Below are 23,332 nucleotides of genomic sequence, written 5' to 3' on the forward strand. Positions count from 1 at the left end.
TTTGGGTTCCCAGTTGGCCCCCCCCAGGCCATTTTTTCCAACCCGCAAACCCGGGAAACTGCAAGCGTCGTTTGGAAACCCCCAGGCAAAAGGTTTTTCCTTTTTCCCCCCCCCCCCCCCCCCCCAGCTTTCCACCTCGCTTTCGGTCCCCAGCCCAGCTGCACACCCCAAGCCTATCTGGGAAAACCTGCACTCTTCTCCTCACCGGCTGACGAAGGAGATTCGCCGAAAAGCGAGCTGTCCCGATATTTGAAATAGGGCAAGGGCCCTGCCATCTTTTTTCTCCCCTTGAGATCTGGGAACCCTGATTTTCTCTTGATCTTGATGGATTTGGTCGCCGACAAGGTGGATAGTATTGACGACTTTTTGCAACAACATATCCTGGGGTACTACCTACCAGGATCCATCGTGCTGCTGTGTCAACAAGTGTGTGTGTGTGTGTTGGCATTCGACTTTTTCTTTTTATTGCCAACAATAACCTCCCCCGGTCCCCCCACAGCAATCAACCTCGCAATCCCCTCCCTCTGTCTTTGCCACGGCGGCTCCGGTCCCTGATCTTCTCCTCGCTTGTCTTGTCGAATCTCTGGCTCTTGGTCGACTTCGAAACACGTGCGTCAAGTTTCAAGAGAACCAAACTTCGTTGTCGCATATACACACCATTTAAGCGCCGTCCACTCAAATCGCTTCCCCGGGTTCGACTCTGAAGCAGTACGGCGCTTCCGCACCAGTCTCTGGATTCTGATTGGCTCAGCCGTTTCACCCTTCATCAATAGCAACAGCAACAACATTGAGCAATACTACCTTCTATCTGCTTCAGAAGCTTCCAACGAAACGCAGCCGCCCGACGCTCTTAGCGAAACTTCACTTATATTGTCTAGACCCGTGCGCTTAAAGCGTGGCGAGTCAACTCTAAAAAGCCCGCCATGGACCCAACAACAACCCTCTTTACCTTTATGTTGTGAGTTCTTTGAAACTTGTGCTATAATCTCTCTTTCTTTTTTTTTTTCCTTCCCCCTCTTTCCTTAGCTTCACTTCGCTTGCGAGACTGCTGTGCGGTCAGTCATTCGTTCCCCATCGTTCGTTTTCACGCAACTCGGTTACACCCCCTCTCGCTTTTCGGTAAAAGACCCGTCTCATATTGTACGTCTGGACATGTTCCACTTCCCAGTTTTTCTTTTTGGTTTTGGAGACGGTGCCAGCAGGTGTCGATCGGGAAACCGGATCCCCATGCCCTGTTCGATGAGAATTGAGTATCTCGGCGTCCATCGATCAAAATCCCATGATCATCACCACGCAGGCCGGGGTCCAAGCAAGCGAGCCTGGGCGAGCTGAGAATTTCTGCCAAGCCAGCCTCTACTCAGCAGATCGCCAGAGCTCAATCTCATCCAAGACCGAAGTCTGACGGTGATTGCGCTCGTGGCCTCCTACTTGACCTGACCCAGCTCAAGTCAAGGGAAACAGCCATTATTGGTCAATTCCCGTAATGACCCTTGGCGTGGTATTGGGAATATTGCAGCCTACACTTAGCCTCATCCACTTTTTACTCCTCTCATACCCCAAGCCTTTTGATCTGCGCCCACATTTCACACCCTCGTCGACGAGACTAACACGAGAAATAGACGGACTCATCCCTCGGTCAACGCTGTTCACCTGGTCGGTTCTTGGGACAATTTCGGTAAACCTTATACAATGGAGCGTGACGTCAGACGCGACAGAGGCCAGTGGAAGGGATGTTACACCTTCAAGGATATCATCTGCGATGGTGACTCTGGCCGAACCCCAAAACGGAACGGCGGCTTGAAGATGGGCCAGACATATTACTTTTATGTGAGTCCTTGTCCAGAGATACGTCCGTCGGCCCCTGTCATTAACCGAGACCCCCAGTACGAGCTAGATGGCGCGGCTGAGACACATGATCCTACTCTTCCCTCAACAAATAACTGTCCATATCTACCCGGCCAGACTGTCAACACTCTCTACGTTCCTGTCGAGCATACCCTCAGGAACCGCAGCGCATCCACCACCTCTCTTCGCGAGGAAAACTACATGACCATGAATCCAGCCGACAGATACAGCACGCCGCAACCCACCGTCGCCTCATTAATGGACGCTGCTTCCCGTGCCGCTACCGCCCCTCTACCCGAACTCAAGCGTTCTTCCAGGTCTATCTCACCGGGCTCCAGCTGGTTCTCGCCACGTAGGCTGTTCGGTCGCAAGCAAAGCTCTTCCTCCCTGCCGGAGATCAGGCTGCCAACACCTACCGATGATACTCGGAGCATTAGGTCATCCGGGTCAAGCAGGTCCAGGGACATGTCGCCCGAGTCGCTTCGCCGGTTCCTGTCCAATGATGAACTACCCGAAGAGGAGTATCAGACAGTGGAACGTCCGGCCATCACCATTCCTGATGATATCGTCGAGGAGAACGAAGACGACGACATGTTCGCCACATCTGCTGTGTCGGAATACATGCAGTTCACCGGCCTCTCCCCTCCGCCATCCCAACGATCGCTTACCCCTTCTCCGCCTGTCAAAAGCGGCGAGGCTCTAACACCCACTATGGCCCTTACCAGGTGCCCTTCTACGATGCCCTGCCTCGATCTTTCGGTACCTAAGCTGTCTCTCGTCGACACCAGCTCACCTCAGTCCTCAGCCGACTCGCCTCCCGCCTTCTACCACTCCGATGACGATGAGGAGGATGAGACCCTCGACGAGGACCTCCTTCCCCTTCCCATGCTTGACTACAGCACGGCCCGCAAGGCTTCCGCCGGTTCAGTCGGGAGCACCCTCTCCACCTACAGCCTCCCCCAGTCTTCGCCCCAAGAAGCAAAGGGGTCCAAGTCTCTCGTGGTCCCCAGGATCGAGACCAGCATTCCCGTCTCGCACACTTCCTTCCTTAACAGCCCTACCCCCAACTCGGGTCTTGAGGACCTGATGACTGAGCTGGGCTGGATGGCTGATGCCATCCGTGGTTAAGCTTCACCAAAATATTCAAACGATCGCTATGCGCATACTGCGCACTCATACTATTACACCATAATGTTTTGTCTCAACAATCATTCAACATTTCATACATCTCCATCTCAATCTATCTAGCATTTTCGGCGGGCATTTAAAATGGGGTATACTACACTACACTACTATACTATCGCTCAAGCAATCAAGCAGCGGTGTAGAAGGCATAAAACAAGGCGGCGGCGGCAAGATCTGAAGTTTTATTTGTTTTTGATCTCTTTTGTTTTTGGCTATTGGGTTTCCTTTGTTGGATGGGTGGCGGGTGGATATGGTGGGAGGTTAGAGATCTATCTTCTTAGATCTCGTCGTTATTTTGATCACTCGGGCGTTTTTGGGCTGGCGGGAAAGGAGATCTATTTGATTTGGGAAGTTATCAGGGAGTTCATCTGGGTGGGTGAAAGGGTCACGATTGCATATAGGACTGGGAGTGATGATTGGGATGAGGGATGAAAGACCAGAAATTAACTGGGAGGAATGGAAGGAATTGCAAACTAGATATACAAAAGACTATCGTTTGCCAAGCAACCTCTAATGATCCTTCCTGATGAATACTCGTGACATGTTTAGATCTAAATCAGACAAACAGTGTTATACATACATAACTCACTGTCACTTACCTCAGTCTGGAGCAGATTTTCTGTGTCGGTCCTCGCTATCTATTACCGTGTTAAACCAGGATCTGCGAAGAATATTAACTTTGACTTGTATGATGAGGCGGCAGATGACTGGCTGACTGAGTGAGTAAAAGAAAACAGTGTTTAGGAAATTTGACTGATACAAGAAAAGAAAGAGGATGAGAGACGGCGTGGAAACAAACAAATAAACAGGTGAATACCAATCACCGCTTGAACAAGTAAGAGTTCTCGTCGAGGTAAATGTACCGAGAGAGGATGATGGTATCTATCCATCTTCAATCACTTGGGAAAAAGACGAAAGAGATGCCGAGTCGAGTGTCAATCATGCCCGCAGGAATTCGAAAAAAAAAAAAAAAAAAAAAAAAAAAAAAAAAAAAAAAAAAAAAAAAAAAAAACCACTTGCAATGAATCAGATGCAACCTTGACAAACTTAAGAAGAGCCATTGTGAGAGGTTTTCACGGTTTTTGTGCAGTAGGAGACCGAGGTAGGGAGCTAGCTTTTGTTTACCTAAACCTGACGACCCCTTTTTTGATTTTGACTAATGAAAACACGAGAAAGAAACGGTTATAAATAAACAAACAAACAAGCTAATCAATTAAACTCCTACCCTACCAACCAAGACCAACCAAGCAACCAAGCAAACAAATAACTCCTAATACAAGAAGGCCAGTCTATCTATGATCTATTTATGGTCCAGACACGTATTATCTCTTTCCTGCTATTTTCTTTTTTTCGTGATGCAATGTATGCAACATCCTCCCCCCCCCCCTTTTTTTTATGGGCTGAATGCTCAAGAAGCACTAACCTCACTAAACCAACTCCTCAACAAGCCCGCCAACGCCCCCGGCAAATCATCCAAGTGATGCACAATCAAATAATACTGGAACGGGAAACTGTCCAAGTACCGATGAATCACCGGCATACCATCACTGCCGAACCTGGCCTCTTTCAGATCCAAGACACTTTGGCTTCCCTTTTTGGCGTTTCCTTGAGCATCCCGAGCATCGTCCATGACGATGAAGACGACCATGACTCTTTGTTCCATTGCCTCTCTTAGTAAGGGGCGAAGGCGCGCGTGGTCTTTGGATTGGACGAGACCGTCAGACAGGATAAGGGCGAGTTGCCAGAGATCTTCCCCTCCCGACTGAGAGGCCGAGGTGAGGCGCGCGTCGCGGAAGTGATCAATGGTTCGCCGCAAGAGGTTCACCATGTCCGTGCCCTCTTGTTTGAAAGTGAATTGTTGCAAGACCCTGGCGCCCGCGTCGTGAGAGGCAAAGGGGTCGGTGAGACGGTGCGCGACAAAGACGTCGGTGCCGAAACCGAGGACGCCGACTTGGCCTACTTCTAGCATGGTAAGCGCGCGAGAGGTCATGACGAGCGACTCCAAAGCCAAGCGGCCGGCGGAACCGGAGTTGTTGAGCGAGTCGCCCATGGATTGGGAGTCATCCACACAGAGCAAGATCTGGTAGGAGCGCTTGGTCGGGATGGCGCGGCGCATCCAGATCTTGTCGCGCTTGTAGGAGGAGGCGATGTAGGGAATGATCTTCTTGATGTTGAGGCGCTTGCCGGTGCGGAAGGAGCCGGAGAGCTTGGTGGACTGCGAAGGGGTGAGGATCAGGCGGAGTTGAGAAGACAAAGACATGGAGAGGGATTGCGTCTTGGTTTGGAAGGTGGTCCACATGGAGAGAGCTTCGTTGAAGTCGCGCAAGGGGCGAGGTGGTTGGTCTTCGAGGTGGATGGCGGAGAGCTGGGTAGACGATTCTTCGTTGATCTCCTCGTCTAGGTCGCCTTCCTTTGCGCTGGCCTTCCGGGCGTCGGAGTCCTCATCGTCAGAGTCTTCGAAGGCGCCTTGGTGAGTGGCGACGCCGGAACGGCCGTCTTTGCGGTCCTCCTTGGGAGCGTCGATGGAATCAGGGGCCTCGGCATCTTCCATGTCCACGTCCTCTTGCTTGTTGCCCTCGGCAGCGGGTTCATCCTCGGGTAAGACGTGGTTGTTGGCGTCTTCCATCTCGGTGTCAATGGCCATGGCGTCATCCATGGGACGGACCTCCTCATCATTGGCGGTGCCTAGAGCCTGGGTGTCGGGCTCGGCGTCTTCATCCTGCAAGTGCTGGAATTCTACCTTGGCCATGTCGACGTCGGGCTTCTGCTGCTCCTCCTTGCTTTCGGGGGCGTTGCGAATGTCGCGCTGGTTTCTGTACCACCTGTCGAGAGCATCACCGAGCTTCTTAAATGGCTGGCTGCTGGCCTCGGTCTCTTGATCCTCGTTAGGGCCCTCTTGCTGCTCAGTCCTCGACTGCTCACCCTTGGAACCGGGGGCGTTGTCTTGGTCAGAGGACTGGTTGTTGACAGCACCTTGCTCACGCTGGGCGGCCTTGTTGTCGGCAGTATCGTCCTGCATGTCGTTCTGGTCATCTTGAGCAAGACCACCACCCGTCTTGACATCGCTGGGAGCAGCGTTGTCGTCATCCGCCTGAGCCTGGTCATCGTTCAGACCCGGTTGTTCCTTCTCCTTGTCCTCTTCCTCCTTGTCCAAATCCTGCGGGGCGTCTTCATCTTGCTCCTCCTCCTTGTCCATGTCCACATCCATGTTATCCTCATCCATAGGGTTCAGATCATCCGTCTCTTCAGCCTCAGCCTCCTCAGGCTTCTCTGCATCCTTCTGCTCCTCAAGCTGCTGCTCCTCCTCCACACCATTTGGCGCCTGCTCCTCTTCCATCTCTCCATCCTGCGGCTTCTCACCATCCTCCAGGTCATCCAAGTTATCCTCCTCCTCATCCTCTCCATCGCTGATATCAATCTGCATATCATCCGGCAACGCCAGGGTATCCTGCTCCTGCACGTTCTGATCCTGATTATTCAGTTCCTCCTGCGGCTGGGCATCACCCTCCTGCTCCTGTCCCGGCTCACCTTCTTCCTCATCCTCGTTCTCCTCCTCACCCTCCTTCTTCTCCTTCTTTTCCTCCTCCTCACCCACCGCTTCCTCGCTCTCCTGCTGCTGCTCCTTCTTCTCCTTCCCTGGTTCCGCAGCAGCCTGCTCATCCTCATCCTGCTTGCCGCTGTTATTCTCACCCTTCTGATCCTTCTCCGCATCCTCTTCGTCTTTACCATCCCACATCTTCTCATCGACAGCAGTAGGATCGAGATCATCGACACCACCCGCCTCCTCGTCCATCTCATCATCCTCCTCATCATCACTACCATCCTTATCCTTCTTATTCTCCTCATCTTCCTCCTCAGCCTTCACGCTCCCCATGTCTCCCTCGAGATCATCCTCACCCATGTCCACCGCGTCGGGATTATCCTCGATATCGTTCTGGTTCTTGTTATTCTGATCCTGCGCGAGCTCGGAAAGATCCTCGTCATCCTTGATATCCTTGCTGATATCCTCTGCTCCCTCACCGTCACCTAGACCGGTACCGCTCTGCACGTCGCCAGACTCGCCGGACTTCTCCTTGCTCTCTTCTTGGGGAGAGCAGAAGCCTTGCTTGGCGATGACGATGAAGCTGTTGCTGAGGGTGTAGCCCAGACGGCAGGTGGACCGGTGCAGGTCGGCGTATTGCGCCAGGTTCTGCTGGCACGTGGCGGCGTACTGCTCGAGCATGGGCAGGATGGCGCGCAGGAGCGCAGTCTCGGCGTCCCGGATGGCAGGCTGGGACAGGTCGGAGGTCTTGAGCAGGCGGAGGATGCCGTCGACTTCGGAGGTGATGCGCGGCATGGCAAGGGTGTTGATGGCCTTCTCGAGGCCTTCGCTGTGGGCCAGGAACCAGCCGGCGTCTTCTTGGCTTTGGGGCAGGTTCTTGACGGCTTCAGGGAACTTTTGCAGGGCGACGAGGATGCGGCTGGACAGGTCCAGAGCGGACTTGGCGAACTCGTCGATGGTGGTTTCCTGAAGTTCGTTGGCGATGGCGACGGTTTGAGCGCTGGTCCATAGCTGGACTTGGCGGATGACGAAGGCCATGTCGGGTCTTTCAAGCAAGAGACTACTGAGGCTTTCGCGAAGACCGTCGAGCTCCTTCTCGGCATCGCTATGGAGCTGCTCGAGAGCGGAGGAGCTGAAACCGGTAGGCAGACGAGGCAGGCTCTCCTGCTTGGTGGCCAGAGTGGCGAACGTATCGAGCCACTGCTGCAACTTGCTGCGAACTTGGTCGTTGCTGGTCTCGCCGAGCTTGCCGTGGACGTCAACCATGTAGACGGCGAACTTGAGGATCTGGACAAGCCAGCGCAGGACACGACCGTGGTTCTTTACGCTCTTCTGCGACTGAATGGCCACCTCGCCGCTACGGCCTGAGACCTCCTTGGTGAAAGTAATGGCTTGGGAGAGAGCACGCTCCGCCTCAGCTGTGCGCGAGAGATACATGCGCTGCTTGAACATAACGTACAGAATACCCTCGAGGAAACCAATGGAACGGTGGACGATCTCGCGGTTAAGATCATCGTTGTGTTCGAATGTAGCCTGGCGGAACTTGGGCGCCAAATCGAGCATCTTATGGTAGAAGTACTCGATGGCGTTGAGCTGCGATTCGCTCAGGTGGGGAACAAGACCCGAGTGGACGAGCACCGCGTGAGCAGACTTTTGGCGGTCGAGGATGGTGGTGCCTAGGTTACGACTGAAGCCCATCTCGCGAAGAGTCTTGAGCGTGTCGGTGTAGAGCTTGGTCTTCCTTGTCTTCAAGTGCGCCACGGCCTCCTTGTTTTCATCAGTGAGGTGCTGGGGAGTCTCCTTGCGAAGCTCAGCCATCTCGGTGACCAACGAGGTGATGTACTCGTCCAAGTTGCTGGGGATCTCCACGGCCGAAGCAGGCAGCGAGCCAAACTTGCCCATCATCTTGAGGACGCCGGGAAGGTTGGTGATTCTTGTCCACTGCTGTTGCCTCTCTAGAGATGGAATGAGCTGCGAGACAAGGGCAATAGCCTCCTGATCAGCCTGGACAGCGACCTTGTCGACGATTGCCATGGCGCTCTTATGCTCTTCCTCGGGAAGGCCTTGCTCGGTGATGCCGCTCACAGGCTGAGAAAGCACACCGCGGAACTTCCTCACCAGCTTGAACAGCTTCTGATGAGACTTGCGCGCACTAGCCCTGAGCGCCTCGATGTTCTTATCTCTCCACTTCGACAGCAGCAACACATCCTTCATCTTCCTGTCCAAGGGAGTTCTGCCGGCGGCGATAGCCTCCTTGACCTTGCGCTCGTACCTGGCGTGATAGGTGATGAAGTTCTGGACAGCATCACGGATGACACTCAACTGAGGCTCATCTACCATCAGCAGCTCCAACTGGTTTCTGAGCTGTCTAAGAAGGTTCAGGCGAGAGGTGAACTGGCCGAGACTGGCAGTGTTGAAGTAGGATTCCAAAGCACCCAAGAGCTCGACCGCGTACGTATACAGATCCTTGCCCTCCTGCAACCACGAGCACGGCTGGAGGATGACGGCGCCGTAGGCGATGAACCACCAGGACTTGGCATCGTCGTGGCATTTCTTGGCTTCGGCGTCGAGCAGTCTCGACCAGCTGGACAGCTCGAGGCGGCGCCAGTCGCAGATGGTATCGCGCAGCTTCTCATACAAGACGGTGGCCTTGTGAGCCTTGGTGGCCCAGCCGCCTTCGTGCCATTCGTACACGTGCGCGTAGAGCTTTTCCATGGGGGAGATGATGGCGGCGAGGGGATCGTCGATGGACATGTCAAGTACCTTGTCGCAAGCGATGACGACATCGGCGAGAGTTTGATGGTGGCCGATTTCTTCGATGGTTTGTAGCTCCTGGAAGCGCTTCTTGAGGGCGGTGACGAGGGTGAGGGCCTTCCGGACCTCGACGAGGATGGAGTCGGTGTAGAAGTTGTAGTTGTTGGAGTCAACGTTGGCGCTGAAGGCCTTGATCTGGTCCTCGAAGGCGAGAATGGTGGCGGGCAGAAGCAAAGCATCCATCTCGGGCTCGCCAGCGGCAGCGTTGCGCTCCGCACGGGCAATCCTGCGAGCAACTTGGGTAAGCAAGATGCGAATGCTCTGCTGGGGCTCCTGAGGCGAAAGGAAAATCTTCTCATGAGCTTCCGCCAGCAAGATGGACAGGTCGCGGTTGCCGCGAGGGATCTGTTTCTTTTTCTTGGGCGCGTCGGCATCCTGCTCCTCCTCGTCATCTACGTAGTCAGGGAACAGCTGATCGAATTCTTCCTGGTCGAACGCCTCTTCATCTTCCAGACTCCCCTTGAAGCGGAACAAGCTGTTCTTCTGCTCTTCGGCCTTGCGATCGGCTTCCAGCTTCTTGCTCCACTCCTCATGGAAAGCATAGAAGGACTCGTGCACAGCCTGTCTGAGGTTTTCCGGCAAGCTGTCAATACCTTCGACGGCAACGATGGCCTGAACAAATGAGAGGAACTCAAGCGAGCGGAGAGGCAAGCTCTTAGTCTCAGCATCCCAGACAGTACCGCTCAAGAAGGGTGTGGCCTTGACCATGCTCTTGAAATCGGTTTCGTCGGAGCTCTTGGCAGGGACGGCACCCTGGCCGAGCGAAAGACCAAGCTGCAAGCAGCGCAAGAAGCTAACCAGCGGCATCGTCAAGTCCTGGTAGGCATTGAAGCGACCAATGAAGCGGCCAACAAGAGCAACAAGGTTCCTCTCAACGAGGGAAAGCTCCTCGGAAGCATCCTCAGCGTCGGTGGAAATGGAACGCAGATGCGAAGCAGCCACGTCGTTCTGTACAAGGGCATTCAGAACATTGTTGAACTCTCCCTGCAGGCCACGAAGCTCCGAGTCGCCAGGGCGGTAGATAGACTGGACAGCAGGCGGCTCCCCAAGACCAGCAACTTCTTCCATGAGAAGCTTGCAGCGGAGACCGGCGTGCTGGCCGGTGAAGGCAAGCTCAAACGCCTCGAGAGCAGCGATCTGTTGCTGCAGGCTTTCGTAGATCTCGCGATGCTCCTCCTGCTCGATCTCAGCGCGGTGGTGAGGATCGAAGATCTTGTCGGGAACGAAGAGCTTGATGGACGCAAGAGAGAACTGAACCCAAGCGACGGAAGTGTATGCAGAGCGAGGCTGGAGACCCTTCTCGGCGGCGGCCAGGGCTCTCAAAGCCTTGTAGAAGTGCCTCTCAAAGATAACGACGAGGTGCTGGGGCCACTGGGTGGTATCAACCGCAAAGTTGGTTCCCTGCTCAAGGAGAGAAGCGAGCTCAGCCACCTGGACATTGCCCATCTCATTCAAAAGACCCTGGAACAAAGGCACGACGACACCCTTGCAAACATCGCCATGAGCAGCCATCACCTCCTCCATCAGCTTCAGCAACAACCGCTCCGTCTTCTTCAGTGAATCGGTAGCCAGAGCATCCGAAGACTTGGCGAGGATCTTGCCCATAATAGGCAACTCGGTCTCCAAAGAGTGCAACTCGTGCATGCTGGCTGAGGAAGTGGCATCGTACTTGAGCAAGAGCGACCTGGACAGGGTACCGGTCCAAGGACGAACCTCGCTATCCTGGGCAAGCAAGCAATCGACCAACTGCAGCGGCGAAGACCCCGAAGCGCGGAGACGCATCAGAGCAACAGTGGGGAGGTTGGAAAGCACGTCGATATCAGACAGAGCGGGCAAAACGACCTCGCCGTCCTCTGTAACTTGGTGAAGAACAAGAGCCTGTCTGAGCGCCTCAAAAGTGGAAGCAAAGAACGGCTCGTGAGTCCAAGGATGTTGACCAATTCTGGCCTCGAGGGTGGAAATCTCCGACTCGAGCTCCTTGACAAGTGCAGAAGCATCACCTCTTCCGCTGCGAACGACGGTATACGCCCTAGCCATAGCTTCTTGAACGCTCCTCAGAGTGGGGATGGAAGCGTCAGCCTTCCAGCGCAGCGAATCGAACCGATCAGCAAGTCTTTCCATCTCGATGACCTGCTTCAAACACTCCTGATCAGCGACCGGCTCAGGACGCAGCTGATTCCACAGCGCCTCCATACTGAGACCAGTCGAAAGCTTGAAGCCGACGACAAAGTCGCGCTCGAGATACTCCAAAATGGTAGCAAGCATCTTGCGATCATCAGCCTCCTGCAGAATGGAAAGGGCCTTCCTCAGGAGGTTAGAGCCCTGCGTCAAGTGCGCCTGGAAACGGGCCTCCTCGAACTTGGCATTAGGCACGATGAGCGCCTCGAAGGTGCGCGTCCAGAAGAGCATCAGACGCCTCAAGATGGCGCGACGCTCCTTCCAGGCTCTGGACTCGTTGATGGTCTCGCTCATGTAGGCCTTGAACAGTTTGAGCATAGAGGCCAGGAAGCGGGCGGCGTTGACGGTGGAGTCGCGAGAGAGCGAGGCGACCTTGTCGGCAATCCAGGAGCGCTGGAGACGGTTGAGCTGGGACGGCTTGCTGACATTGACTTTGCTGAGCTGAGCTTCCATGGCGGACTGGGCGATTTGGATGTCGAGGTAGAGCTCGTAGCAGCCGGCAATCCATGCAGCTAGACCCTCGCGATCCTGTTCGAGGATAGGGATCATTGGTGAGTTGAGCAGAGGGTGGAGAGGCATGAGCATCTTGTTAGGGGCAGAGCCGTACAGAGAGGCAACAGCCTGTCTCAGCGCACCGGCATCTTCAGCACTGATGTAAGACAAAAGCTGAGCGAGACGCTGGCTAGCAGCGGGAGACTTGATCAGGCCGTTGGTAGAAGCTTGCTTGAAGGCCTCGAGAAGTCTGGTATCACCAAGAGAGAGGACATCGAATGCCAGAGGAGCAAGGACATCCACATTCTCAGCGCCGTTCAGGATCCTCGTGGCAGTGTGGAAGCGTTGCAAACTGCCATCGACAGGCGCAATAGTCTGATGACCGGCCTTCTTTGCCTCCCAAGGCGCACCTTCGAGATAGATCTCGACGGAACGGTTCCGCATGGCACGCGAAAGCTCGCCGTAACGGGGATCAACAGTAAGGAAGATTCTGAAGTCAGGATGGGGTATCAAGATGCGCGGCTCGCCACCGGGACCGCTGTGCTCGTTGATGCTCAGCGAGCCATTGGGACGCTCGAGAAGGGAGTTGAGTCTATCAAGCACGGAGGCACTGCACAGGTTGGCGTTATCTAGCACCAACCAAGCACCAGTCTCGACAGCCCGGACAATGATACCATCAAGCCACTCGAAGCGAGGGTTTTCCAGAGTCAGAGGCTTGCGGAGCAGCTCAGCAGTCTCGGAAAGGAGAGGAGCGAGTTCACCGGCCTCAGGGAAGAGGTTCTCAATCATACGGAGAATATCAGGATACTGGTGCTCGCCAGAAAGGGCCATGAGCGCACCCATGAGATCAACCGCAGCAACCGGGACTGGCTCAGGAAGAGCCTGGAGGATCTGGTCCTGGAGCGCCTGCTTCATCTTAGCAATGTTGGCCTGGACCTCTCTATGAGGATCAGCCTGCTCGAAGCCACCAATGAGATCCATGGTATCGACATCAGCGTTGAGCGGGAAGATGACGAGGGACCGGCCAGCCATAGCAGCCACATGATTAAGCAGGGCTGACTTGCCGCTGCCGGAAGGCCCAACAAGGATACAAGGCAGGTCTTGCTCAACGGCGATCAAGATACTCTCAATCTCCTTAAGCCTGTGAATGGGGTCGATAGAGGGGAACGGCGTTGGCTGCGACAGCTGGTTGCGCTGTAGAGTAGCAAGGCCAACCTGAGAGACGGAGGAGTTGATGTCGTGGTAGAGGCTGTGAGTCTCAGGCGCACGCTGGAAGATCTCAGTGAACAACCTGTCGACTTCAACACGATCCCGCTCGGTTCTGAAACGCTGGCGAATGATCACATCAAGGAAATCATCCGGCTTCCTGCCGCTGAGAAGAGCATTGTCGGATGTGAGTAGGTCACCCCACCGAAGAGTATCACGCAAGTTGAACTCCCACGGCGAGCCCTGAGCACCGAACAAACGGGCAGTGACGACGGCATCGTCAAGCCTGGACATGAACTCAATAAGCTTCGTCTGCGTCTCGCCGCCAATCTTGTCGAACTTCTTGGCCGTAATGTAGAGCAAATCCTGCTTGGTGAAGACATCGGAGTACACGACGATGAAACGGTTGACAAACGAGCTGGGAAGACCCTTACGGCCACCACCTTGAGAGTGAGGGTTCTGGGCAGCAAAGAGCTTGAAATCGGGATGGCGCTTGAAAACCTGATCAAGTTCGGAAATGTAGACCTCACCACGATGATCAAGACAGGCATTGAGACCCTCGAGAACGGTCTGAGAGGCCAAGTTCATCTCATCGAGCAAGACCCATGAACCGTTTTGCATGGCCTCCAGGAAGGGAGCGTTCTTCCAGCAGAAGTTGCCGGCTTCAGCACCCTCGACGGGAACATCGGTACCGAACAGATCCATGAGATCAGTCTGGTCGGACAGGTTGATTCTGGTCAAGGGTCTGCCGCAAGCGCGAGCCAAAGCGGTGACAAGCGTAGTCTTACCCACACCGGGGTTACCTTCGAGAAGAATTGGCTTGGTGCCTTGAAGAGCCCTGATGACACGCATGGCGTTCATCTTGGTGGTAGGAACACCAAACTCCCGTCCAGAGTTAGGGTCCGCGCTAGATAACCTCTCGATGCTGAAGTCACCAATGACAAGGGCTTGCTCGTCCATCTTGAGCTGCGGCTCCTGGAAATAGTGATGAGCAAGATCAGAACCGCACAGTTCGCTGAGCTTTTCGAGGCACTCCTGTCTCTGCATATCCATTGTCCTGGGATCAACGGCGATCAACGCGGAGGGGTTGGCACCAATGGTATCAATGAAGACCATGGCAGCACCGTGAAGGAGAGCAAGTTCGACAGAGGAGAAGTTGCAAATGTTCATGAACTGGACCCAAGCCAAGATATCACGGACTGAAAGGGCAGTTGTGGACGAAGACCTGAAAGTCTTGCCAAACCAGGACGAAAAGTTGACAATGATACGAGAAATTGGCGTCTTGACCCCCTTCAGGTTCTTCTTGTACTTAGCATCCAGCTTGGAGACGACAATGTCATGGACATCCTCCTCATCAGTGAAAGCAGGCACCCAGATCTCAGTGAAACGGTTACGCAGGGCAGGCGACAGTTCCCTCTTGCCAAAGTCACCACCAGGGTTCATGGTAGCGAAGAACTGGAAACCTTGAGCACCAACGACGAAGGAGTCGGTGATGCCCTTCTCCGCAAGCAGAAGAGTGCGAGCAGGCTCAAGCACGGAGTTCAATCTCTCCAGGACGGAATCATCAGCCAGAGAGATTTCGTCGAGAAGGAAGTAAGTACCCTCCCTCATGGCGTGGACAAGGCTACCATCGCTCCACTCAAAGAGCGCCTTGCTTCTGGCAGCATCGGACTGAATCTTGATCTTCAACTCCTCGGGGAGCTTAGCCAGGTCATCGGCAGTAAGAGACTGATACCATGCCTGCATCTGGTCGATATCGCCCGTCTCCTGGCCAAGGATAGCAGCAGCCTGCTCCAAGCTCCTCAGCAAGCCGTCAAGAATAGCACCCCTATTTCTGACAGGTCTCTGAGAACCAATGAGATCACCAGTTTCGGTATTCTGATGAGCGTTGACAATATGCAATTCCTTCTTGTCAAATTCCGCAAGAAGCTGAACGACAGTTGTTTTGCCGCAACCAGTCTCACCAACCAACAGGACCGGCTCGTTGTTGACAATGGCGCGCTTAACCAAGACGTACAGACGACGCATAGCTCTGGTCCAAATCACACCCTGGCTGTTGTTCTTGTTACCACCAGTACCGCGGAACTCGGGCGCTGTGTCGCGATCATAGAGCTGATCGGGGTCGATCTTGACCTTGAACACCTCCTCAATGACCTTCTTGACCTCATCACGCTCCTCGGGCTTACGGACACGCTCGGCAAGGAGCATGAAGCCGTGGTCGGCAATGTCTTGACGGGTCTCGGCCGCTCTCAGTGCCCATCGGAAGAGATCTCTAAGCGTGGCGAAAGAGTTCTTTTGCTCGAAAACACGGCTCTCCTGGCGGAGACGGGTAAGTTGCTTATAGACTTGGACGATGCGGCGACAGTCGGAGGGAGCGGTGTTGCGGCTGCGCTTCTGAAGAATGGTCTCCAGTTCGCTCTCGGGAATGTCGTCGTAATGAAGCTCAAGGAAACGGTTGCGGAAGGCACGAGACAGCACCTTTCTACCACCGTATAGACCAGGAGGGTTCTGGGTAGCGAAGAGGCAGAAATTCTCCGCTGGCCTGACGATCTCTTGAGTCTCGGGAATGAGAAGCTCACGGTTGTCATCAAGCAGACGGTTGAGAGCCTCCAAGACGTCGGTCGGCGCCAAGTTCAATTCGTCGAGGACAATCCACGATCCTTCCCTCATGGCCTGAACCAAAATACCTTCCTGGAACTTTAGCTTTCCGTTGGAATCCGAGACGTAGGTGCCAAGGTACTCTTGCAAGTCGGTATGCTCGTGGTTGTTGATTCTCACAAACTTGTTACCGGTATAGTTGGCGAGATATTCGATCATACTGGTTTTACCCGCAGAAGTAGGACCCTGGATGAGGATGGGGTATCTACGAGTAGACGTAGCTCTAACCAAGTTCAATAGGTTTCTTTCGACATAAGGAGTGATGACATAGTCTGGACGCTCAATTGGCGTTTCATTGCCCTGAAGCAGCCAGTACTGGTGATCTTTGTTTGTGTTTTTGAAGTTGACGTAGTTTTTGCCATCGATAGGTCTCTTGGGAGGATTAGTCAGGATGGAAGCCTTCTTCAGCAGATGTTGCTGGATAAGGGGCATAACTGTCCTCTCTGATTCCTCGCTCAGCAAGGTTGTAAAGCCCATGCAGAAACCTTCATAAACAGCTCTTTCGAGGCCGTAAAAAGGAGCCACATCGTTGGTGTATGTCAAAACACGGGTCAAGGTACGCAAACTGAAATGCGGCACTTCATTGGCCTGGTCGACCAGTAGTTTTGCTTCAGCACGCTTCTTGATCTCAAGGTAGAGATCAGCAATGTCGTCAGACAAACGGTCAATACTGCTGTTATTTCCTTTGAGGTACGTTTTGATGATTGTGAGGAGGTCCTTCTTGTCGCGATCAGGACTTTGGACATAAATCTCAGTGAAACGCTATTTTCTTGGTTAGCAGCTGTCCTTTAAGCTGTGAAGAACGGAACAACTCACGGATCTCAGCCCCATGGGAAGATCTCTCTTGCCCACATCTGTGGCAGGGTTCATGGCACCAAACACGCGGAAATTTGGATGCGCCTGGATTCTCTCAATCTCTCCCGTTTCCGAGAGCAAAAGAGAGGGATTGGTCTGGAACAAGCCAGCAATGCTTTCCAGGGTATCAGGAGAGGCCAAGTTGATCTCATCAAGCAGGACCCAGTCACCGTTTCTCGCCGCCTTGACAATCTTTCCCTCGACGAAAGCAAAGGCAAAGCCGCCAGGACCAGCCGCGACCTGTCTATCAAACTGATCAAGACTCTGCGAAAACAAGTCCCAACGAGCCTTGAGATCCCGCAGGCGCTGGAGCTTGCTGGACTCGGTCTTCCGACGCTTGGCTGGGCCCTGCTCCTGGTTCTCCTCCGCAACCTCTGCCTCTACGGTCTTGGCTGCTTGCATGCTCTCGAACTTGGCGAGGATCTGCTCGAACATCTTGGGAGCCTTGCGCCACTCCTTGGAGACCTCTCTCCACCTGCCCTTGGCGAACTTTTTGTTGATCCCGTCCAGATAAGCCTTGTTCTTTTCAGCAGAGACGCCGGTTCTCTCGAATAGATCCTCAAACTCCTCCTTGATAGGCATGGCGAGGGTCTGTGCGCTAACGGGCTTGAAGCCACCCAAAAGGTCACCAGCTTCACTTTGCTGGGACAAGTTGACGGCGACAAGTTGGTGACCAAGTGATTCGGCCAGCTGCTGAACCACGGTAGTCTTACCGATACCCGTCTCACCGACCAACAGGAGCGGCTCCTTGTGCCTTACAGCAACCGCAATCTGCTCCAGCAACCGCTTAGCATGAGTGGTGGTGGCGAAAGGCCTCTTGTTCTTGGCCCCACGGCTGGTTTTCCTCCCCTTTGCAAACGAGACGCGGCCGATGGTCAGTCTTGACTCGTTATCCTCCAAGTCGGGGACGTAGCTCGTCAAATAATGCTCAACCCTCTCGGGAGAAAGATGCATCTCCTTCGCAATGACACCTATTAGAATATTACGCGCTTGGATCTCCTTGACTCCACCAACGAAAACATCGGCTGCTTCGAGGAACATGCGGTCCCTGGTAGTATCGGTAATGGGCTCCTCGCCAGTCTTGCAGCCGGAAGCACGGAGAATCTCATCTAGGCGCCCGCACCACTTGAGGAGATCTCTTGTGCCGAGTGGCCGCTCGAAGACCATGCGACCGAGCGACAAACGGGTCGAACCGCTGGTGGCCGCCAGCAACGCGTCGAAGACCGCCAACACTCCTGGAACGTATTTGTGAAGCAAGGGGTATCTGCTGTTGATGACATCCTTCAAGTCTTGTTGGGGAAGGGCCTTGACGTGCGTAAGCTGCCAGAGACGGAGACCAATCAAGCTGGGTAGGTTCTCCTTGTCGTTCATGCCGAGTAGCGTCCGGACAGTAGCAAATATGCGGAAGCCTTCGGTGGCCTGTATGGTCTCACCGCGTCCAGGAATTAGCAGCTCTCCTCGCTCAATGAGAGGCAGCAATGTGCTCATGACTTCTGTTGGTGCGCGATCGAGATCCTCAATCAAGACCCATCTTCCCTCCTTGACGGCAGTGGTCAACACACCTGGGCGCCACGAGAAGGAACCGGGCTTCGAATCGGTGGTATATAGTCCAAGCAGCATCTTAGCGTCGGTTTGCTCGTTCAGGTGTAGTGTCACTAGTTGCTTCTGCTTGCCTAACTCGCGCGCAATCTCGTGGACTAGGGAGGTCTTGCCGGAACCGGACAGGCCGTGGAGGAGGATAGGCCCGGGTCGTTGCAGGCACCCGGTGAGGTTCTCGAGGTTCTCAACAGTCGTTGGGGTAAGTGCGAGGGTGGTGGGAGCAGTCACAGGGCCGAGGGGACGCGGGAGGACTGTCTGTCCATATTTGACAACTAGAGGAGTGAGGTTCTGTTCTGGGATGTTTGTGATATTTGATTCGACAATCGCATCGTCAACCGCACTAGTTTGCTGGGATTTACTGCGAAAGCTCTGAATGTCTTCACGTCTAGAATCCTCGTGTAGACTGAGGAACGCATAGTCGGCTTCGCGCCCGTCGAGCTCTGCGACAAGGCTGGTATCTTTGGGTATGTGCTTTTCGAGGAGGGCTTCGATCTTGACATCGGCGGCATTATGGAGCTGGCAGAAGATTCGGACGGCAAGGTATCGGACGATGGGGTTCTCGTGTGCGAACAGGGTCTGTATTTGGGATGGCTTTGACAAGCCGGCGTAGGTGCGCTTGTCAAAGTTGTTGAGCCTCCAGAGGGCTAGGAGGACAATTGGGAGGTCATCTGGGCGGATCGAAGCTAGGTCAAGGGAATCGAGAGGTTTAAGTTCTGAAGAAGCATCATTGTCGTTGTTTTTGTTGTTGTGGTTACAACCATTAACACCACCAAAAGATCCTCCTCGAAGATGCGACACGAGGAAGACGGACAGCGACGGGGCGAAGGGCAATATCCTTGCGAAAGCGGCAAGGACTCGCGTATCGAGTTTTGCAGAAGACAGAATCCATCTGGCGCAAATATCGGCAAAAACAGACTCGAAATGGGTAAAGATGCGGTCGGTGGCTGTCGAGACAAGAGCGGCGCTGGCGATGGCATCGAGGAATTTGGTCGATTGGTGATCCTGGATTATGAGCAGCAACTCTGGCGGCAAGAGGTCCAAGGTGGTCGCATCGCTAAGGAGCGACGCCCTCTGCTGGCTCACATCGATCACGGCCATATTGGCCAGAGAAAAGCGACGGACGGGTTGGTGTGGGTGTCGTCGTCGTCGTCGTCGTCGTCGTCGTCGTCGTTGTGAAAAACGTTGATGTTTTTCTTGGTCTCTTTTTTTTTCTCCAACTTTTTTGCCCATTGAACTTCGCTTCCTCCCGTTTGGAACTTTTTCCCACATGAAATTCCTTATCGCACTGAACGATAGTGGGGTACATGCTACTTAGCGCTAGGCGCATGTGCTGGGGTGTACTCTAGTGTACATACACATCAGTCCTTAAAAGTTTGTTAGCCTCCTACATGCCCCACATCTTCTTGTAGGGGGGTAACAGGGTGGTTGTAAGCGAGGACACGACTATTTACGCGATCTGATTGGCCGAAACTGCCTACGTTCAAGGTAAGTAAGAGTTAGCCGGAGAGATCTAAACACCCGCACACAAACCTCTCAACCACTATAATCGGGCACCCACCACCCAAGGCCTCCCCTCCCATCTTCTATGGTTGGTAAGGTTACAAGGCATTTACAGGGCCCCCTGCTTACTACCCTGATAAGTACCACGCTAACGAACTTACCAGGACTGATGTGTAGTAGTGTAAGTCGGCTGCGGCAGGCAAGGGAGCCGTCTTCTTTAAAAGTGGAACCTAGTCTGGGTGGGACGAACAGCCCAGCGGCAGCAGGGGCGCGCTTGGGATGACAGGGGCCCATCCTTTAGCGCGTCTTCAGTGGGCTTCCAGGTACAGAGGTACCTGATCCCCAGACTCGCGCGGGGCAGGCAGCTTGGGTTTTCCCCTCCAGCTGCAGCTTGGGTCAGCCAGCCGTCATAGATCCAACTTGCACACCCAAACCACCAAGCTGCCAACTGCCAGCGGTGGGTCCCAGATTTCGCAGCACCCGGGAGCGCGCGACAACGTCCCCAAAAAAATATCTCCGTTTAGTTGTTGGACGGTTCGGTTGTACGATCCTCGAAGTCGACGTCGACGGCAAGCCTCCTTCACCAAAAAGAGAACCCCAACCCGACCGCCCCCGCGCGCCCTCTCTCTTTCCTTCCTCCGGTCCGAGTCCGACTCCTCTCTCTCTATCCATCCATAACCCACCACCAACACACACATACACCAACAATGTCTCTCTCGGTTCGCTTCGCCGCGCAATGCGCCGCCCGCCAGCTCCGCGCATCCACCCGGGCCTCGAGCTCCCTCCTCGTCCAGAAGCGCTTCGAGTCCACCGCCGCCCCTGCCGCCAACCCCAAGATTGCCGCCATCGTTGACCAGATCAGCACCCTGACTCTCCTCGAGACCTCGGAGCTTGTTTCCAGCCTCAAGGTACGCCCGATTTAAATAAAGCACGAGAAGAAGAACCCGGAGCCGGGAACCGGGACACACAACCCGATCGGAGCATGTTTCAAGGTTCCGGATGTTTTGCGCCCCGACCCGACCCGGCCCGGCCCCGGACAGACAGACAGACAGACCTATCTTATACTAGACTCAAGTCGCACATGTACATGGGCACTAACACTAACACTCACTCCCTCTCTTCTTTACACAAAACAGTCCCGCCTCAACATCCCCGATCTCCCCGTCGGTGGTTTCGCCGCTGCCGCCCCCGCCGCTGCCCCCGCCGCCGCTCCCGCTGAGGAGGAGGAGGCCGCCCCTGCCGCTGCCGAGAAGACCCTGTTCACGCTCAAGCTCGAGAAGTTCGACGCCGCCGCCAAGCCCAAGGTCATCAAGGAGGTCAAGAACCTGCTCGGCCTCTCCCTAGTAGAGTCCAAGAAGTTCGTCGAGAGCGCGCCCAAGGTCATGAAGGAGTCGGTACCAAAGGAGGATGCCGAGAAGATTGTCGCCGCCATGAAGGAGCTCGGCGCCACCGTCACCATGGATTAAACTGCTTCTGCCTAGTAAAAGGGTGGTTGCTATGGTTATTGTCTCTGTGTGGTGGTGTAATGGGTGAAGGCGCCCGTGTGTGTGTGTGCGTGTGTTGTTGTTTTGTAGGATGGTCACGTCCCTCCCCCGCAGAAAAAGAACCAAACGAGGAGATCTTTTCCAGACACCACAGATGCCGGAAAGATATTTTCTTTTTCTTTTCCTATAATGATGATCATGACGGACAGAGTTGGAAGAAATTCCAGGGCCTTGGGAAACACATAGAGGGGGATTCTTGGTCTCATCTACATTATATCCTCATGGGGGAAAGGGGGAGTGGCGGACACACATTCCTCACAACAACATATACCACTTGTACGTGTACAAAAAGCAATGAAACATGTAACATTATATCATACTACGAGAACTGGGATGGATAGAAGAACGGGTTGCCAGCGAAAACAAGAGTTTCTGCCGACGATCAAATATGACCCTGACCATATGCCGCTTTTGAGCTAGTAGTATCTTCCCACTTTCGCTTTTGGATACCGAAGATAACTAAACAGCCAAAAACATAAACGCCATCTCATGCATACCCCATGTATCTGTATCACAAAACTTCCCCTTCCTTGTTTCTTATTCTCAACCTTCTTTCACTCCAGCCTTCTCAACATCCTTCTCTTTGCCTCCTTCAATTTTCTTCTTTCTATCGCATTCCTACCAGCGCGTCTCTTGTATCCAAATCCACCCGTGTCATTCCTACTGGTCTTGAATTCCCCGGTTCTCTTCTCGGTTCCCTAACCCGAAGTCATCTCCACATCTTTATCTTGCCTCTCCTGTTGCTCCTTTTCCAGCAGCTGCAACTGCTTCCTCCTCGCCATCTCGGCAATCTCCCCTCCAATCGACATTGGCTTTTCCTTCATGTTATCCCCATTCGTACTAGCATCCCTCTCACCCCCGTTCTTGACCTTCTTCACCTCCTCCTCTTCTTTATTTCCATTCCTCCCTCCCTCCGCCTTCCCTGATACCCCATTGGCACCGGCGGCGGCACCACCATTCTTCCCACCCCCGCCACCGTTACTGGTAGTAGTATGCCCACACCCCGCACCACCACCACCACCACCACTCCCTCCAATCCCCGCCTGCAAACTCCTCTCCCATTCCTCCTGCTCCTCCCATATCGCTCTCATGTCGTCATCCCCCAACTCTGACGTCTCCTCCAGCAATCTATCCATCTCCTCCCCGCTCGGCACCGCCCAGATGTTCTCCCTCAGCCGTTTATGCCGCTCACGATCCTCCTCGATACGTTGTTCGACTTGTTTCTTGTCGAGACGAGGGGCGGCGGTGTTGACGCCTCCGCCGCGTTTACTCAGATTGCTATGCTGGTTGCTAGAGGAAGGTCCGCCGGCGGCGGCGGCGTTGGTGCTGGTGGGGAGGGTACCTGCTGCTGTGGAGGAAGGAGGAAAAGGAGGAGGGTAGGAAGAGTGGATGGCGGTTTGCGAAGGGGGCATGTTGGTATCGTATCCCGCTGCTGTTGAGAGGTTGTTGTTGTTGTTGGCAGAAGGGGAGAGGACGAGGTCCCCTTGGGAGGAAACGTAGGATTCGCCGCGTTCGCGGAGGACTTCAAAGATATCGGTTAGGATGGTGGCGTCGAGGAAGGATTTGGCGTGGAGGGCTTGGAGGACCTATTGTATGTTTGTGTGTTTTTTAGCATTGGCTGAGGATTGGGGGGATGAAGACGGGTGAGAAAGGCAAAAACACAAACCTTGCGGACAACCTTGACGTTAGCCGCCCCTGACCCGTCATCCGGCGCCACGGCATCGACCACACGAATAATGTCCCGCTGCATCATGCGGATGTAATCCTCTTGTCCGTCTTTGGAGGCCATGTCGAGAAAGTGCTCGATGAAGTACATGATGTTGGCTCGCATGTTGAGATTGCTCTGGGAACCTTTGTTAGTGATTGTCTTGAGTGAGCCAACGAGCCGGGTTGGGGGGGGGGGGGGGGGGGGGGG

The 23,332-nt window shown here is 54.3% G+C and overlaps 4 protein-coding genes across 4 annotated transcripts in view; 2 read left to right on the forward strand and 2 right to left on the reverse strand.

Annotated features, from left to right (window-relative positions):
* Positions 1-923: 923 nt before the first annotated feature.
* NEUTE1DRAFT_62476 (uncharacterized protein) lies at positions 924-2,973 on the forward strand (the record flags this gene model as incomplete). The annotated part of the gene is made up of 3 exons (XM_009852321.2): positions 924-958; positions 1,707-1,827; positions 1,885-2,973. 3 exons carry the CDS (start codon positions 924-926, stop codon positions 2,971-2,973), a joined length of 1,245 nt encoding a protein of 414 aa, XP_009850623.1.
* Positions 2,974-4,438: 1,465 nt separating this feature from the next.
* On the reverse strand, positions 4,439-19,471 carry NEUTE1DRAFT_81158 (uncharacterized protein; the record flags this gene model as incomplete). The annotated part of the gene is made up of 3 exons (XM_009852322.1): positions 4,439-15,089; positions 15,279-16,681; positions 16,736-19,471. 3 exons carry the CDS (start codon positions 19,469-19,471, stop codon positions 4,439-4,441), a joined length of 14,790 nt encoding a protein of 4,929 aa, XP_009850624.1.
* An 858-nt stretch (positions 19,472-20,329) lies between these two features.
* Positions 20,330-21,822, forward strand: NEUTE1DRAFT_81160 (uncharacterized protein; the record flags this gene model as incomplete). Its single annotated transcript, XM_009852323.1, has 2 exons — positions 20,330-20,781; positions 21,010-21,822. 2 exons carry the CDS (start codon positions 20,581-20,583, stop codon positions 21,337-21,339), a joined length of 531 nt encoding a protein of 176 aa, XP_009850625.1.
* A 204-nt stretch (positions 21,823-22,026) lies between these two features.
* NEUTE1DRAFT_121926 (uncharacterized protein) overlaps positions 22,027-23,332 on the reverse strand; it is a gene marked incomplete at both ends in the record, with an annotated part of 2,473 nt that continues 1,167 nt past the window's right edge. Inside the window, 2 exons of the mRNA XM_009852324.1 lie at positions 22,027-23,003; positions 23,084-23,260. Of these exons, the coding sequence (XP_009850626.1) occupies positions 22,116-23,003; positions 23,084-23,260 (1,065 nt within the window). The remainder of the gene's footprint in view (positions 23,004-23,083; positions 23,261-23,332) is intronic.

The sequence above is a fragment of the Neurospora tetrasperma genome (assembly GCF_000213175.1).
Source record: "Neurospora tetrasperma FGSC 2508 unplaced genomic scaffold NEUTE1scaffold_3, whole genome shotgun sequence".
Classification (NCBI taxonomy): domain Eukaryota; kingdom Fungi; phylum Ascomycota; class Sordariomycetes; order Sordariales; family Sordariaceae; genus Neurospora; species Neurospora tetrasperma.